The 14,682-nt window shown below is 33.5% G+C and overlaps 2 protein-coding genes and 1 long non-coding RNA gene across 10 annotated transcripts in view; all 3 read right to left on the reverse strand.

Annotated features, from left to right (window-relative positions):
• The window catches only part of LOC104754505 (zinc finger protein MAGPIE-like), a 4,268-nt gene extending 3,291 nt beyond the window's left edge, over positions 1 to 977 (reverse strand). Inside the window, exons 1-2 of the mRNA XM_010476712.2 lie at positions 616 to 977; positions 9 to 405 (exon numbers count right to left, since the gene is read on the reverse strand). Of these exons, the coding sequence (XP_010475014.1) occupies positions 9 to 405; positions 616 to 763 (545 nt within the window). The 5' untranslated portion in view covers positions 764 to 977. The remainder of the gene's footprint in view (positions 1 to 8; positions 406 to 615) is intronic.
• LOC104754506 lies at positions 8,035 to 13,089 on the reverse strand. 8 transcript variants are annotated; one of them, XR_002036130.1, is made up of 23 exons: positions 12,942 to 13,089; positions 12,641 to 12,798; positions 12,458 to 12,543; positions 12,125 to 12,316; positions 11,996 to 12,012; positions 11,509 to 11,619; positions 11,215 to 11,403; positions 11,014 to 11,121; positions 10,850 to 10,899; positions 10,692 to 10,756; positions 10,466 to 10,611; positions 10,310 to 10,331; positions 10,137 to 10,222; positions 10,003 to 10,054; positions 9,850 to 9,896; positions 9,667 to 9,765; positions 9,432 to 9,555; positions 9,262 to 9,347; positions 9,131 to 9,186; positions 8,801 to 8,933; positions 8,654 to 8,691; positions 8,466 to 8,547; positions 8,035 to 8,374 (listed from the first exon to the last, which is right to left on the reverse strand). It is a non-coding gene; the product is annotated as an uncharacterized LOC104754506 (long non-coding RNA). The 8 variants fall into 8 exon arrangements; XR_002036127.1 differs by having other exon boundaries at positions 10,310 to 10,368; positions 12,125 to 12,299; positions 12,942 to 13,088; XR_002036128.1 differs by having other exon boundaries at positions 10,310 to 10,368; positions 11,279 to 11,403; positions 12,942 to 13,088.
• LOC104754507 (monothiol glutaredoxin-S13-like) lies at positions 13,661 to 14,405 on the reverse strand. Its single transcript, XM_010476714.2, has one exon. The coding sequence runs from the start codon at positions 14,303 to 14,305 to the stop codon at positions 13,847 to 13,849; it is 459 nt and encodes a 152-aa protein (XP_010475016.1). The 5' UTR covers positions 14,306 to 14,405; the 3' UTR covers positions 13,661 to 13,846.

Below are 14,682 nucleotides of genomic sequence, written 5' to 3' on the forward strand. Positions count from 1 at the left end.
TTAAGTACCTGGAGAAAATTGTACCACAGTCGCATCTATACTCTCTAGTCCCACAAGTCTTGGAATGAGCCTTCCAATCAGATTGAACTGCATATCTCTTGGCGCATTTCTCACACTTCCACTTTTTCTCGCCATGTTTTCGACAAAAATGTTTCTTGATTCCGGTAAGGTCACCGAGTGCCCTTGTAGGATGGTGGTGGACGCAACTCTTCTCAGGACATACATACACTCGTTTCCTCACTTCTTTGCTCGTCCTCTGCTTTAGCTTCCATGGGAGGTTGTGCCCTCGACGGTGAAGCTGTAGATTCTGGTCTCTTTGGAAACCCTTTCCACATATCTCGCAGAGGAAACGATTTGTGGCCATAAGTGTCTTTGGAGATAGAGCTATGACTTCAGCCTCTGGATCTACAGAGAACGAAACAAAACAGTCAAACTCGGGATATTAATTATGGATCATGTGAAAGATCTAATCAGTCGAACGCATGCATGTATATAGATCAAGATCGAAAACAAAACAAATCAAGAAGATGACTTTTTCTGCAAACGCGGCAAAAAGAAGAAGTTATTGATTAGGGTTGAATTAAGTGATCTATATGTTGATTAAGTAATCATTACCAGGATTTCCAGGGAGATTTCTCTTCTTCTTGACAAGAGGAGGATTAAGGGATTCATGTTCATGATGATGGTGATCAACAAGATCAGTTGTTGATGAGCTTTGGACATATCCTCGACTACTTGAGATTGTCTGATCTTCAGCTGTCATTCTTCTGGACGAAAAAAAGTTTTGTTGGAAGATACAAAAGACAAGTTTTAGATAAGATCTTATGATGGAGAATAAAAGGGGTAATCAAGAGAAAATAACTTGAAAATAATACTTAGAATCTGATGTAGTTATGAACCAGAGGAAAACACAAAAGAGAAGTTGTATAGGTTGTATACTTATATATACACACATACACCCTGCACACCAGCGCAAATATGTGTAATAAAGTATAATTTTCCTCTCTCTTTCAAAAAAAATATTTGAGCACCTTGATCTGTAAAACTGTCGCAGCCATTTTGATAAATAATTAAACTTTCATTTTATAATTTTTATATTTCTTGGTTTAAAAGTTAATGGCAGTGGAAATTAACTATAGTTTACCTGACTATATTTATCTTGAATATTTTGATTATTTGTTTTTTTTTTTTTTTTTTGCAGTGGCAGTGCGCCATGACACACGAAAAGTTACATGTCTGCCTTTTCTATTTGGAATGATGATCTCATTATTTATTACCCTCGTTCTTTCATTTATTTATTTTCATCTTCCGGTCAGTTACCTTCTTTGTTCTACTCCTTATAGTTTATCTTTTGCAAGGAGCGAATTATATAATGTCATCTAAATGTTGTCGAACATGAGTCAAACTATAGAAAAATAGTTCAATAAGTTATTTAATATTTTATTTAGGTTATATTTGGACAGGCTAATAAGAAAATTAATTGAATATTATGATACAGTACTTTAACAATTTAATTGATTGAAATTAACAATATCTATGAGCTGTGATTGATACAATATTGATATTAATTTGGCTATACAAACTAAATGAAATAAAAAAATACAATTGTTCGTAAATTAGGGTGGTCAAGAAGTAAGCCGATCCAACGGCGTAGGTCACATCTCTCGTTTGTTGAGAACAAAGCCTGCAATGCACGTGTACCCATGCACGTGCTCATAAGGTAAAATCCAACAACATACGACAACGAATTAAAAACCCAAATATGCAAAAGAGAATAATCGTCCGCTCGACAGTGAAAACAAAACCCATGCGAGATATTCGTTTTTTTCATTTTTTCTAGTTTTTTTTTCTTTACAAACGATTGTTAAGTTTCAAAATCTTTTTTCGTTTACGTGAAATATAATTTATGGTTTGTGGAATTGAGTATAAAACTTTGCAGATACGAGTATCTTTTTCGTGCTTTTCTTACAAGGATCTTTTAGCAATGTTCCCTTTTCATCTTTTTCTTTAACAAACTTTTTTTCCGCTACAAATTCAAGTTTTTTTCTTTTTTTCATATAAATGGTTTATTTTCGAACGTATTTAGAAACAACCTAACGTATTCATAAAAAGATCAACTCAAAATCGAAAGATAATTATTGATCATGAAAGCTGTCTAGCTTAGTAGGGTAACAAAATTTTCCTATAACTCAAAGTCATAACTATTAAAAATGTATACCAAATCTTCTTATTAGAAATTAGTCTTGTAATCTTTTATTGATAGCGTATGTCATTGTAGCCTAATTGTTTGTAATATAATCACTATTGTATCATGTGATTCGAATATAATACATCAACAAAAATTACGTCAAACAAAATCTCGAACATATCGATTTTCAAATAGAAGTAAACTAACTAAATGTGCTTTTTTAACCCCCTAAGCTGAAAGAGTAAATTAATTAATTTAACAAAAAAAAAAAGAGTAAATTAATTAATCGAAAGAAAGAACCAAGAGACAGAGAACTGACAAAATGCAGGTGAATTTTTCGAAGGAAGAGAGGTCGTCAGCTTGTGGGCTGACTTAATTACCAATTCTTTAGGTAATTTACACTTTTAATCATAATGTAATCATGTTTTAAGATTCCTATAAAATAAGAACATTAATTTAACGTTTTTGTTTTGGACTTTTCTTCTTGAACTTTGGCGGCACTAGAATATTCCCCTAATTTTTCGAGACTTATTATATACTATTGCTTCCTTTATTAAATCATTAAGATTCACATATACACCAGATAGGCACTTAAACAAACGGATTTTTCTAAAATACTACAGTGAGACGCGTTTATATGTGAATGACAATAATATGACATATTTTCAACGTTATTACAAAGTTACAAACCCTTACAATAACATTCACGAAACTGTTTTTTCTTTTTTTTTTTCTTTTTATCTCCCAGCTGAACTACCTAATCGGTTATTTCTATATCTCCTTTCAAGGATAAATCAAAGAGAATAACATTGATAAGACATTTAGATCCAAATGGTACACTACAGATATACGTACCACATGCTTTTTTGGTTCCTAAAAAGTACAATACTTACTGTATCACATGTACCCACGATAGTGTAAGAAAACACACATATATTTCCCATTATTATAAACTTTCAAGAAGTAACTGATTAGTCCCTTTGAACCGTGATTGTTTAGGTTCATGCTTTACTTTTATGACCCAATTTTAGTAAATAGTTATTTATCTCGGTTTTAACCGTGAAGAGTAGTAGTCTATTCCGTATGATACCTATTATATGTAATTGATAAAACCTTATGTATTTGCTAAATTGCTTAATGAAATCGTTGGGCGACAAAAAAAAAAAATCGGTATGATACCTATTACCTCGCTAAGCAAATGTTCTGTGTGATTTTAAGTAAATTTACAAAAGAGGATAATTTAATAATTCAAATACGCATGCATATGAGATATTGTCCCAACACTAAAATCAGTAGTAGGTAGTAGCGGAAAAGTTCAGTAATTTCAAATAACGATGAATGGACGAAGAAAGTCAAAAATGGAAAAGATATAATTAATTTGGAGGATTAATTCTAAACCAGGTTAAGGGCCATTTATCGGATTCTGCAGAGTTATTAGCGATGGTGCAAGCTCCGGAGGAGTGGCCGATTTTCTCAACGCTTCTTGAGGAGTTCCAGGTGCTTAGTGTTTCCTTGTCCCCTTTTTCCCTGATCAAGATTTCCAGGACGTCCAATATGAAGGCTGATTGTTTATCTCGATCTTCTAGAGTGCTTTTATCAGAAACATCTTTTGTAAACAATTTCCTTCCAAATTGGGTAACCAATCGAAGAGTTTTATTTTAGTTTAATATGAGGTTAAAAAAAGAAAAAAAAATATCGAAGCCAAGTCTATCCCCATATATAATCAAAGAGTATTTATATTATTTGAAAATAGTGCAGCCAATTTAAGGCACCATCATTGACAATTAATGAATAAACAGAGTATGAGTTATCTAAAACGAATATGCTAAAAACGTTATTATATCAAATAAATTTCAATTGATATCAATGTTTATTCCACAGCAACTAAGCAACTTGCATTAGAAATTATCACCAGTTGAAGCTTGTGTACATATACATATTCATATGGATTTTAAGATACTAGGTCTAGATGAATATACGATACTCATATTTAATATGCATTTATATAAATGCACATGGTCATATGTAGATGTAGAAAAATAATAGCATAGACCAAAAAGTATTAACATGGATTTACATAAAACAACATTAGCTAGCATCCATATTTATTCTTGGGAGAAAAATAGAAAAGTACAAATAAAACAAATCACAACTAAGCCATGGCTAAATGTGCATACAAAAAACATATATACTTGATTAAACGTATGCGTGTATAAATATATAATGCAATAAACGACATTTCAAAGAAGACAAAGGATAGATCCATACCATAGCATAGAAACTTGGCGATATATGAAATAAAAATAAGGACATAATGGAGATATGATTAGACTTAAAGTATACATATGTCACTTAGTGGGTGATAATGGCCTTCTTGTTTTTACTCGGACTTGACCAATCCAATATATTTTCTGGTCAAATTGATATCGACATTCTACAAATGATAATCGCTCTATTTCTTTTATGGCTTTTGTTTTTTCTTTCAACTACCTAATTTACCTTTTCTGTTTTTTACTCTTGGAATGCATTGTTGCTTCATTATTTAAAAATAAAATTACGATATATATTTTAAATGACATAAAACTTTATCACGACTTTAAGTAAAAAATAATTTCCCACCAAATTTTCTAATTGAATTACGAGTACATGTATATTTTTGTAAACGATATGAAAAGATATGTTGTATAGCGAATGAGAGCAATTCGTGGAATGACCAACTTATGTTATATGGTTATGTTCCATGCAATTTGTATGTGGATTTTTTTTAAAATATTATTTTTTCATGGGTCATAAAAGTAATTAAAAGATAAAGTCACGCTTTCCAACCATTTTCCCACAAAGTTGATAGAAACTGTTCATGAGTGCAAAGCGATAAAAAGAGAGTAATACCTAAACATAGGATCAAGTGGTCGTTAAAATAACATTAAACATAATTAATTGAAATGGTCATTGTCCTCTGTATATGAATCTTCATTGTCAATTATATATACGTACATGCAAGTATGCAACACCAGCTTAAACAGTTGCAATATGTATAATGTATGATCTTACAAAACTCTAAAAAATATGCCCATCATAGTTGTGTTTATTCGACGGTACGTAATATATATAGCTGAGCCGGACCTGAGTATGCGCTAACCAAGTTTGGGCTTCGAGCATCTATGTGTTTTCTCGCTAGCTTTAGCGGCTACTACTTGTTTTAAACGATTCACCAGCTTTTGATTGTAATGGTTTGTCTAATTTCAGGAAAAAAATACGAGATTTGAACCCTCGAGTTAAGTTTCTTTGGACAAGTCAATAGCTAATGGGATTTTTTTTTTTCTTTTTCTTGGAGGTATCATATTTTCATGAGCGATATGTGTCACGTGTATTTTCAACCTTTGATCGTACTTGTAAATTTCAGAACTAAGAACTAATATTGTTTCTTTAATTTCATATTTTTATTCTAATATTGTCACGTGTATGACCACGGTCATAAAATTTTGTCTTTCGGTCGAGAGTATTGATCAAATGAATGATTCTCGTGAATTACGAATATCAGATTATATAATCATTAATTTTTGTGATTTCGCTATGCTTCACGATGCAGCAAGTAATAACTTGTATCTGGTTACTAGTCTTGTTATATTTAAAATTATTAATAATATAAGTGCTAGATCCATGATATCACAAGTCAATGTTAATAATATAAGTACAAAGTCTTCTCCAGAAACCATATATGTATATACAAAAAAAAAGATCTCCATGATTTTCTTCAATTATTTGACAACAAATCGTTGAATGATGAGGACATATATGTGGCATTTTTCATGTTACGTATATGGATAAAGATTTGAAAAGACTAGTTAAAATATCTAAATTGCTACCAAACGGTCAAATTTGGTCCACCTTTCATCCATAATGGTTCGTTGATGCATTCGGGCTCGCAAAAAGCATGTTAAAAAGTTGGTGATAATTACTTAAAAGTGATCTTTTCGCAATATATTATAGTAATCAGAAAATGTTATTGGCTTCATGATTGAAGCTTGGCCTCATCAAATATGTCACGGTCACTTGTATGGTTTCTTAAATCTTAAATTTTTTAAATACCATTATTATTGTTTTAAAATATTTATCACCACTCAAACGTGTATACACATACACCTAGGCAAATATATGAATATATATTATCATTTGACAGAATCTGCACATATCATTCAAAAATTTATATTTTTGTTTTTGTAACACCAATATGTGTAAATTTGAATTGATGATATCGACGACATCAACATTCGGTTATACACTTATACTTATATAGTTTATATGTATGTCGATCAAAATTAAATTATAACAAAAATATATATCTATAAATTTTTGCACAAAAGTTATGATAGGTACTAGTTTTGAGAGTTTTTGTATTTAGTTATTTGCCAACGACTATAATTGGTCCAAAATTCTAATAGCAGAAATTAGACGGGCTAACATTCATAGCTTATATTGGGCCAGACAAATTTTGTCACATAACATATTAACGCATTAAAATTAACAAATTTTGACAATTTTGTCACAGATGTCATTAATGTTCAAATCATTGTTTTCTTAAGTTGGATTTCAATAAAGAATTACACCGACTACGAGATTGCTTCACAAGATGGTTTGCATAAGAGCATCTTTACTCGAGTAACCCCCTAATCATTCCTCAGAAAATAAAAATAAATTAACTTTTTTACAAATTATTATTATTTATTTATTTTTTAAATCTGTTCCACTACTAAACAGATGACACCTGTTTTGTTTGTTGAGAGTATCGGTTCTCAGATTACTCTGCCAAGGAACGTTTCTGTTTTTTATCCTCTTCTCTCTCTTCTTTTTATTATTTTTTAATAAGAGTATCGATAAAAGAACTGCCAGTAATGATGGTCTAACATGATTGGGTCAATACGTTCAAACCACTAAGGGTACTACTACTAAGAGCATGTTTATAGGGAGATCAGTTTAAGGTGCTCTTAGAGTATAAATATTGTGAAAATAATGTAAGATCAGTAGGTAAGAATTTTTGTTAAAAAAATTAGTTATTGGGAGAACATGTTTAAGATCTTAATATTTAATAATATAATATTTTTATAGAAATTTAAGAATGTTTAATAAATACATAGATTAATGTTTAATAAAATTTTTAAGAATGTTTAATACTATTTAATAATTATATTTATTAATATTCTTAAACATATTACAATTATAAAAATTTATAAAATAATATTTTAATTGCAAACTTATAAAATTTTTATTAAAATTCAAAATACAATGGCATATTTTTATGAAACAAAAAAACATTGTAAATAACTTTTTTTTAAAAAAACAAACAAATATATTACTTAATTAATTAAACAAGATAAACATTTTATTTAATTAATACATAGATTAATGTCCAAATTTATTCCATATATTCTCAACTAAACTAATCCGAGAGAGACACGTCACACAAGATCAGGCACAAGAACAGTTCTAGAATAAGATCAATGAGCCTGATCTTAAGTCCACTATTCAATTATTTTCATTTTTAAAAGACTTAACGCCTCATCTGATCTCCCTATAATCATGGCCTAAGCATAGCTGATTTTATTGCCACCTTAACGCCACGGTAGGATGTAATAGTCGTCTGAATCAAGATTGAGGATCAATAGACATGATAGCCGGTTCTATACCAAAAGCATTCGTGGCTTCTGCTTGCTTGTTGTGATCATAACCAGGCCGTTTCTCTCTCTCTCTCTCTCGCTCTCTCTCTCTCTCTCTCGCTCTCTCTCTACACATAGACTAGCATCGGTAGCTTGATGTCAATGTCTGTTGTATTAATTAAATTCTCAAGATTTGCTGTTTCCTCTGTTCCACAACCTGGTTCTGCAATTCTATATTGATGCTAGCCAATATATCGTCATGATCATTATCTCGATCTTTATGTATTTCTTTTAGGTTTTGGTGCACATTATACGATTCAGACCTCTCCTAATTATCGCATCGCATCAGGCAGTGAGTTGATTCTTTCTTTACCTTTTAACTCATCAGATTCTCACCCTTGATTAGATAATAACGCAATGCTGTTTCGATGATTCTTCATAACGACGTCGTTTTGGGAACATTATGACAAAGCTATTCAGGAGTAATTCCAAAAAAATCTCCCTAGCCAGACGCAGTTGGGCTCTCTCCAACCTGAGAGAAAAAAAAGAGAGAAGACCATTAGAAACCAAGCATTCACACACGAAACAACAACACACGAGGGAGAAACGGATCTAGGTCTTACTCTCCACTATTAGCAGGGGACGAAGAACGCTGTCAGAGTCGGGGTTGGTTTTCACTCTTACCGGGCTCCACGGCGGCGATGCCTTCAAGAAGATTGTATACAATTTAGAAAATCATTAAGTAAGTAAGGTCAAACCAAGATTGTACAGCTATAAAAGTTAAGACTATATAATATAAAGATTAGCTTACCTGGAGAATGACTTCCCTTCCATCGTGTAGATCTCCACCTGATATAGAGAAGCAATAGACATAAAAATTGCAGCTTTCAAACTAAGAACGTGAAGACTCATGAACATAAGGCTCTGACTCATGAAACCAAAATGCTGCAGCAAATACCTGCAACCGTCATTTATAGTAGAAACAAAAGACAAAATGCTGCAGAAACCAAAATGCTGCAGCAAAATATTAGTTGTCAATCAGACCTTCAAATCTTGCAATGGAGCAGATGATGGGAGCCCACGTACAGTAACTGCAAAAAAAGAAAAGGCATCCAAGAATCAGAAGAAGTGAAGTGAAGTTCCAAATATTATGAATAGAAATTTGGCAATCCGCTATGAGAATCAACGTTAGGCCACAGGTGGTTCTTGACCTGTAACAATTACAAGATTCATAAAACGAAAGAAAAACAGAAATTTGGTAGCACAAGAATGATAATGTAAATAGTACCTTTCCCAGGCTCAGTTAGAATAGGAGGCACCAAACACTTCATAAAGCTTATGGACCTATCGAGTTGAATTATTCTGTGAGCCAGTAAAATCAAAAGAAGCAAGAAAGAGAGAAGAACATAATTAACTTACTTAAGCAGTACGAGTCGTCTTCTTCATCCTTCAATCCATCTCAGACCAGCAGCAGGTTACTGATTCTTGGCTCCTCTTGTTAAAACCTAAAAGTAGACAAACTCGTTACAAAGCAAACATAAACAAGAGAGATTTAAAGTAATTTAAAAAGGTGGAGAAACAAATCTCACCCCAACACTCTCCAGAAGATTTAACAGTATCATAGATTTATGGTCGTCTCTGTTGACTCATGAAACAAACGCCAATTCAATCTCCAGAATATGATTTGACCATCGCTGTGTAAGACTGCAACATCTAGATAAGGAAGAAGCAACAACAAAAAACCATAAGAAAAAAATATCAGTTAGTTTCTCTATTGTGTGTGTGGCAAAGAATAAACTTTAAAGGGGCGGAATTTAGACTCACAACTGTCGAATTTGAAGTGGACAAGGAGGAAGACTCAGAAGCTGTCTCGAGTGACCTCAGCAAATTAAAGAAGACACCACAAGCTCTCCGCAAATGATCCTGCAAAAAAAATGGATTTCATATCAGAAAGACAAGGGAGTAGAAACCAAAAGGTTGCAGCAAAACATTACTTGTCAATCAGACCTTCAAATGTTGCCATGGAGCAGATGATGGGAGCCGACGTACAGTAACTGCAAAAAAAAAAAAAAAAAAGGCATCCAAGAATCAAAAGAAGTTAGGTGAAGTGCGACCAAATTTTAGCAGTACCAACTTCATCTAAGAGCAAGTAAAACAAACCTCAGAATTCAGAGTGTGTTCTTATAACTTCCACTAGGATCACTGAAGATGTCTGTGTATGGTGGTTAGTACTAGTTAGTAAATCTGAAAATCCAAGTGAAAAGAAGAAAGAGAGAAGAACAGAGTTAACTAACCTTAAGCAGTTTGCTTCATTCTTCATTCTTCATTCTCCATGTTTACACTCTTTGGCCGCTCTTGTGGCAGTCCGGTCCCATATCAGCTGAAACGAGAAAGAGAAAACAGCATCACAAAGATGAGAATGAGTTTATTCAACGAGAATTGTCAAATAGCGGGAAAGTGTATGTACCTGTGAGAAAATGACGAGATTCCTTGAGACAGCCAAAAAACACAGTTTAGTATCTATATCTGAAAGAAAGATCATTCTATTAATTATAACCAAGATTCAGCAAAACAAAGGCCCAGGGTTAGTCACACTCATGTGATATAGGATGCGGTTTTTTACCTTGCTTTCGGTTAGATGATAATAGTTCAGCAGCAATCCGCTATGAGCATCAACGTTAGGCCATGGGTGGTTCTTAAACCTCTACTTGGTCAAACACCACCAAATCCAATAGAATCAGTTTTGATTCTTGAAAGCATCTCCGCCATCTGCAAATAGAGAAAAAGAAGAAGAACCATTAAATGCTAATTCGTAATTTTAATAGAGTGAAAACCGTAAATTGTTATACCTCTACTTGATCGGTTAAATCAGAAGAAACGCCATGGAAACAAACAACGTCCCCCTCCGATCATCCTAAAATTAGACCAAAGTCGTTACTAAGCAAAACATAACAAAAGAGATTTAATGAAATTAGAAAGAAAAAAAAATTGGAGAAACAAATCTCACCGCAACACTCTCCAGAAGATTAACAATATCATAGATACCGTCGTCGTCACCTAGAGAAGAAAGAAGAAACAACAAAAACCATTCAAAAAAAAAAAAGATATCAGTTAGTTCCTGTATAGTGTGTGAAACGAAGAATAAACTTGAAAGGGATGAATTAGACTCACAACTTATATGGATGTGGAGAATTTGAAGTGGACAAGGAAGAAGACGCACCACTGTCTCGAGTGACCTCAGCAAATCACACATCACCAGCTATCCCCGCATATGATCTCCTGAAAAAGATGGATTCCATATCAAACAGACAAAAACAAGACTAAGGAGTAGAAACCAAAAAGTTGCAGCAAAACGTTAGTTGTCAATCAGACCTTCAAATCTTGGCATGAAGCAGATGATGCGAGGCCATGTACAGTAGAAGAAGTGAACACAAACCTCGGAATTCAGAGAGTCTTCTAACTTCCATTAGGATCAGTGAATATGTCCCTGTATAGTGGTTAGTAAAACTCAAAAATCCAAGAGAGAAGTGTTCCATGGTCTGGGTAACACTTCAGTAGCACCTTGTTGTTCACCAAAAAAAAAAACGGGAGTATTGGTTAGAGGATAAAGTTAAGCTTGTAACCAGAAGAACATAAAGAAACGAGTAAAATTATGAGATGACTTACAGAGCTATAAGAAGATGATTTATTTTCCATCGGTTGGGTCCATAATTCAGCGTCCTCCTTGGCATTAATGGGAAGGAAGTGAACCACCATATATCTATATATCTCCATCATCTAGAGAAGCAGCAACAACAAAACCAAAAAGTCTCAGTCTCACTTATGGATGGGGACTATTGAAGCAAACGTATAGAGTGCTTGTGAGTAATATAGATCGACTTGCCTGAGTAAAGCAAACAATTCAGATGAAAGTTGGAACACGCACACACCTGTTAAACCAAAAAGAAACAAACAACCCCATTAAAAACATATAACATTGGGTAGTGAAAGATGAACTTGAAACAGGACATTGCTTTTTAACGGGGTTGGAACTCGAATGGGTAGTGAAGGATGAACTTGAAACAGGACAAAGAAAAGAAAAAGATAAAGAAATTTAAGATCACTTACAAAGCAAGAAGAAGAGTATTCCATGGTTAAGGTCATAATCCCTTACAAACACTTCAGTAGCACCTTGTTGTTCAAAACAAAAACAAAAACAAAAAGAGTAATGGTTAAGGGAGATAGTCATAAACATGAAACAGAAGAAAAATAAAGAAAAAGATAAAACTTTGGGATGACTTACAGAGCAATAAGAAGAAGAGGATTTTGTTGCCATCCTTTGGGTCCATAATTCAGCATCAATCCTTAACATCAATGGGAAGGAAGTGGCAGTGCATCATATATATCTCAGTATACTTCGTACTGTCCTTGACAAAGATCTGAGTCAACATCGTCATGGTTGGAACACACATACGCACCTGTTTCGTTTCACCACCTCAAAAGAAACAACAAACCAATTGATTAATTAAGATCCCCTCTGGTTTCAAAAGCAAAACATTAACACACACCACCTCTGTAATAGTAGAAAGAAACAAAAATCAGAATCGATACATATATAGGGTTTAGAAAGAGATACCTCTGACTTGTTGTTTTGGCTTTGAATTTGCTGAATCCGAATGGAGAATACATCAAACTGTAGATTCGATTTTAACAATCGTTTCCCTGCAGTGATAAGAATCAACACATTAGAATAGAAAGAAAAAAAGAGAGAAACTATAACAAGAGCGCCGCCGACAAGACATAAGACCTAGGGTTATACCTTTTCGAATCGAACAGTTCGATACACGCCGGCCGGACACCGTGTTTGGAGTTCTGGATCTTACACAAACTTCACCCTCCGAAAAATCTGAGTGTGAATCATCCATCATCGTCCGAAATCGAACACACAACAACACAGTGTTTGCGTTTCACCCAAAACTGAAAGAAACAAAGATTAAGATTCTCATATTATACAAACAAAAGCCAAACTCTTAATTTCAAAAAGCAAAAAACATTCACACCAAAAAAAATCAAAATCGATTCTTAGGGTTAGGGTTTAAGAAGAACACGATACGATTTACCTCCTCTTGACTTCTTCTTCATGTCGCCGCCACTAGAAAGAATCGAACTCTGTCTCTCTCTCGTCGCTCGCTCTCTCTCTCTCTCAATTGAAGAGTCTGTGATATAAATTTGTGTTCTCCAGAGAGGATAGTGAGAGTCGTCAGATATTTATAAACAAAAAAAAAGTGAAAACAACAAAGGAAATATAGAAAAAAGGAAATCAAACTTGCACCATCCATAGTCATTTACTCATTAGTACATAATGGGTTTACAAACCGAAGCCCACATAAAAGCCCAAATATCTAAACCGCCATGGAAATTACTGGACCCTCTCCAGAAAAAAAACAAATAGGAGACGTACTAGGGTTTTCGTCGATGTCACGACAACTACAGAACAATGCAGTGATGAAGGCCTTATTAGTAATGGGCTTTTCTGTGAAGGCCCATCTGAAGTCCAATCAGGTATCATACTCTCTTCTTGATTTCTTTACAAGTAAACCATTTTGATTTTTATAATTATTTTTTTTAGTTAAACAATTTCTTATTGAAATAAAGTTTAAAGTTTTAAGTTGTTGAAAACAAACCATACTTACCATCATATCCTTAGGAAGTCCGAATTGTTATAAGTTCGATATATTTTCATGTATTAATATAAATGTTTTATTTGCTTCTGATTTTTTCAACCTTTATTAACTAGATTTTAAGGTTGTTATAAATAAAGTTTAATTAAAAAAATAGATGCAGTTTTTGTTATTTTCTTTGTTTCTTTATGATCATTCAAATTAATCACGTAACAATCTTTTACAAATTCACATAGGCAGAAGACTACATTAAAAAAAAAAATATCAACAAATCATGTAAAAAGGAAGGAAAAAGGAAGAAGAAGAAGAAGACAAATTAAATAAAATATGATGAGGATTCAAAATCAAAGCCATAAAGCCCCAGCTTGTCTAAGACTAGGCACTAAATCACCATTAATATGAGCAGCCATCAGATTTTCCAACCCTCCAAACAACTTCCCTCCTATGTACATCACTGGTAATTTCTCTTTATCACTTAAGATGTTGTCGTACTTGTTGTCTTCTTCGTCTTCACCAATTTCAACCACCAACGGGTTCACACCATGTGTCAGTAGCAGCCGTTTCGCCACGTGTCCCATACAACACCCTCTCCTCGCAAACACCACCACAGCATTCTCCATCACCACTAGGTGGTTGCTTGATCTCTTAGCGTTTATAGATGTTGGCTTTGGCTTTGGTGATGTTAGCCATGCTAATGACGTTGATGATGATGGTTTATCTTCAGTCTTTGGACGGAAAATGCTATTTCCCGGCACAGTCGTCGTCCACGACGATGACTCGTATGGTCTTATTGCTTTTTGCATAGTTGATGCTAGAGAGAAAGAGCGAGAGAGAGAGAGAGGGAAAGAGAAAGAGAGAGAGAGAGACTTGTGTAGTTGGGTTTAGTTTGGTAAGAGATTGGATTATTTAAGAATTTATATATATAGAGGATTTGGGAAAGCATATTGGCTTTGGTGGGGGGGTCAACGAAGGTTGTGTAAAAATGTATTCTCATGAAATCGGAAGCCACGTCACCGTATCCAAAATAAAGATCTATGTATAACCTATACTTATGATTATGATTAATTCTTTAATGTTGAGTGTAAATCATCCAAATATTAAAAGATATACTATTTAACTTAGGAGTGAAAGATAAATTTTAAACTCATTGTCGGAACTCAAATGCGACAACTCAATTTAA

The sequence above is a fragment of the Camelina sativa genome, chromosome 17 (genome assembly GCF_000633955.1).
Source record: "Camelina sativa cultivar DH55 chromosome 17, Cs, whole genome shotgun sequence".
NCBI classification, from domain to species: domain Eukaryota; kingdom Viridiplantae; phylum Streptophyta; class Magnoliopsida; order Brassicales; family Brassicaceae; genus Camelina; species Camelina sativa.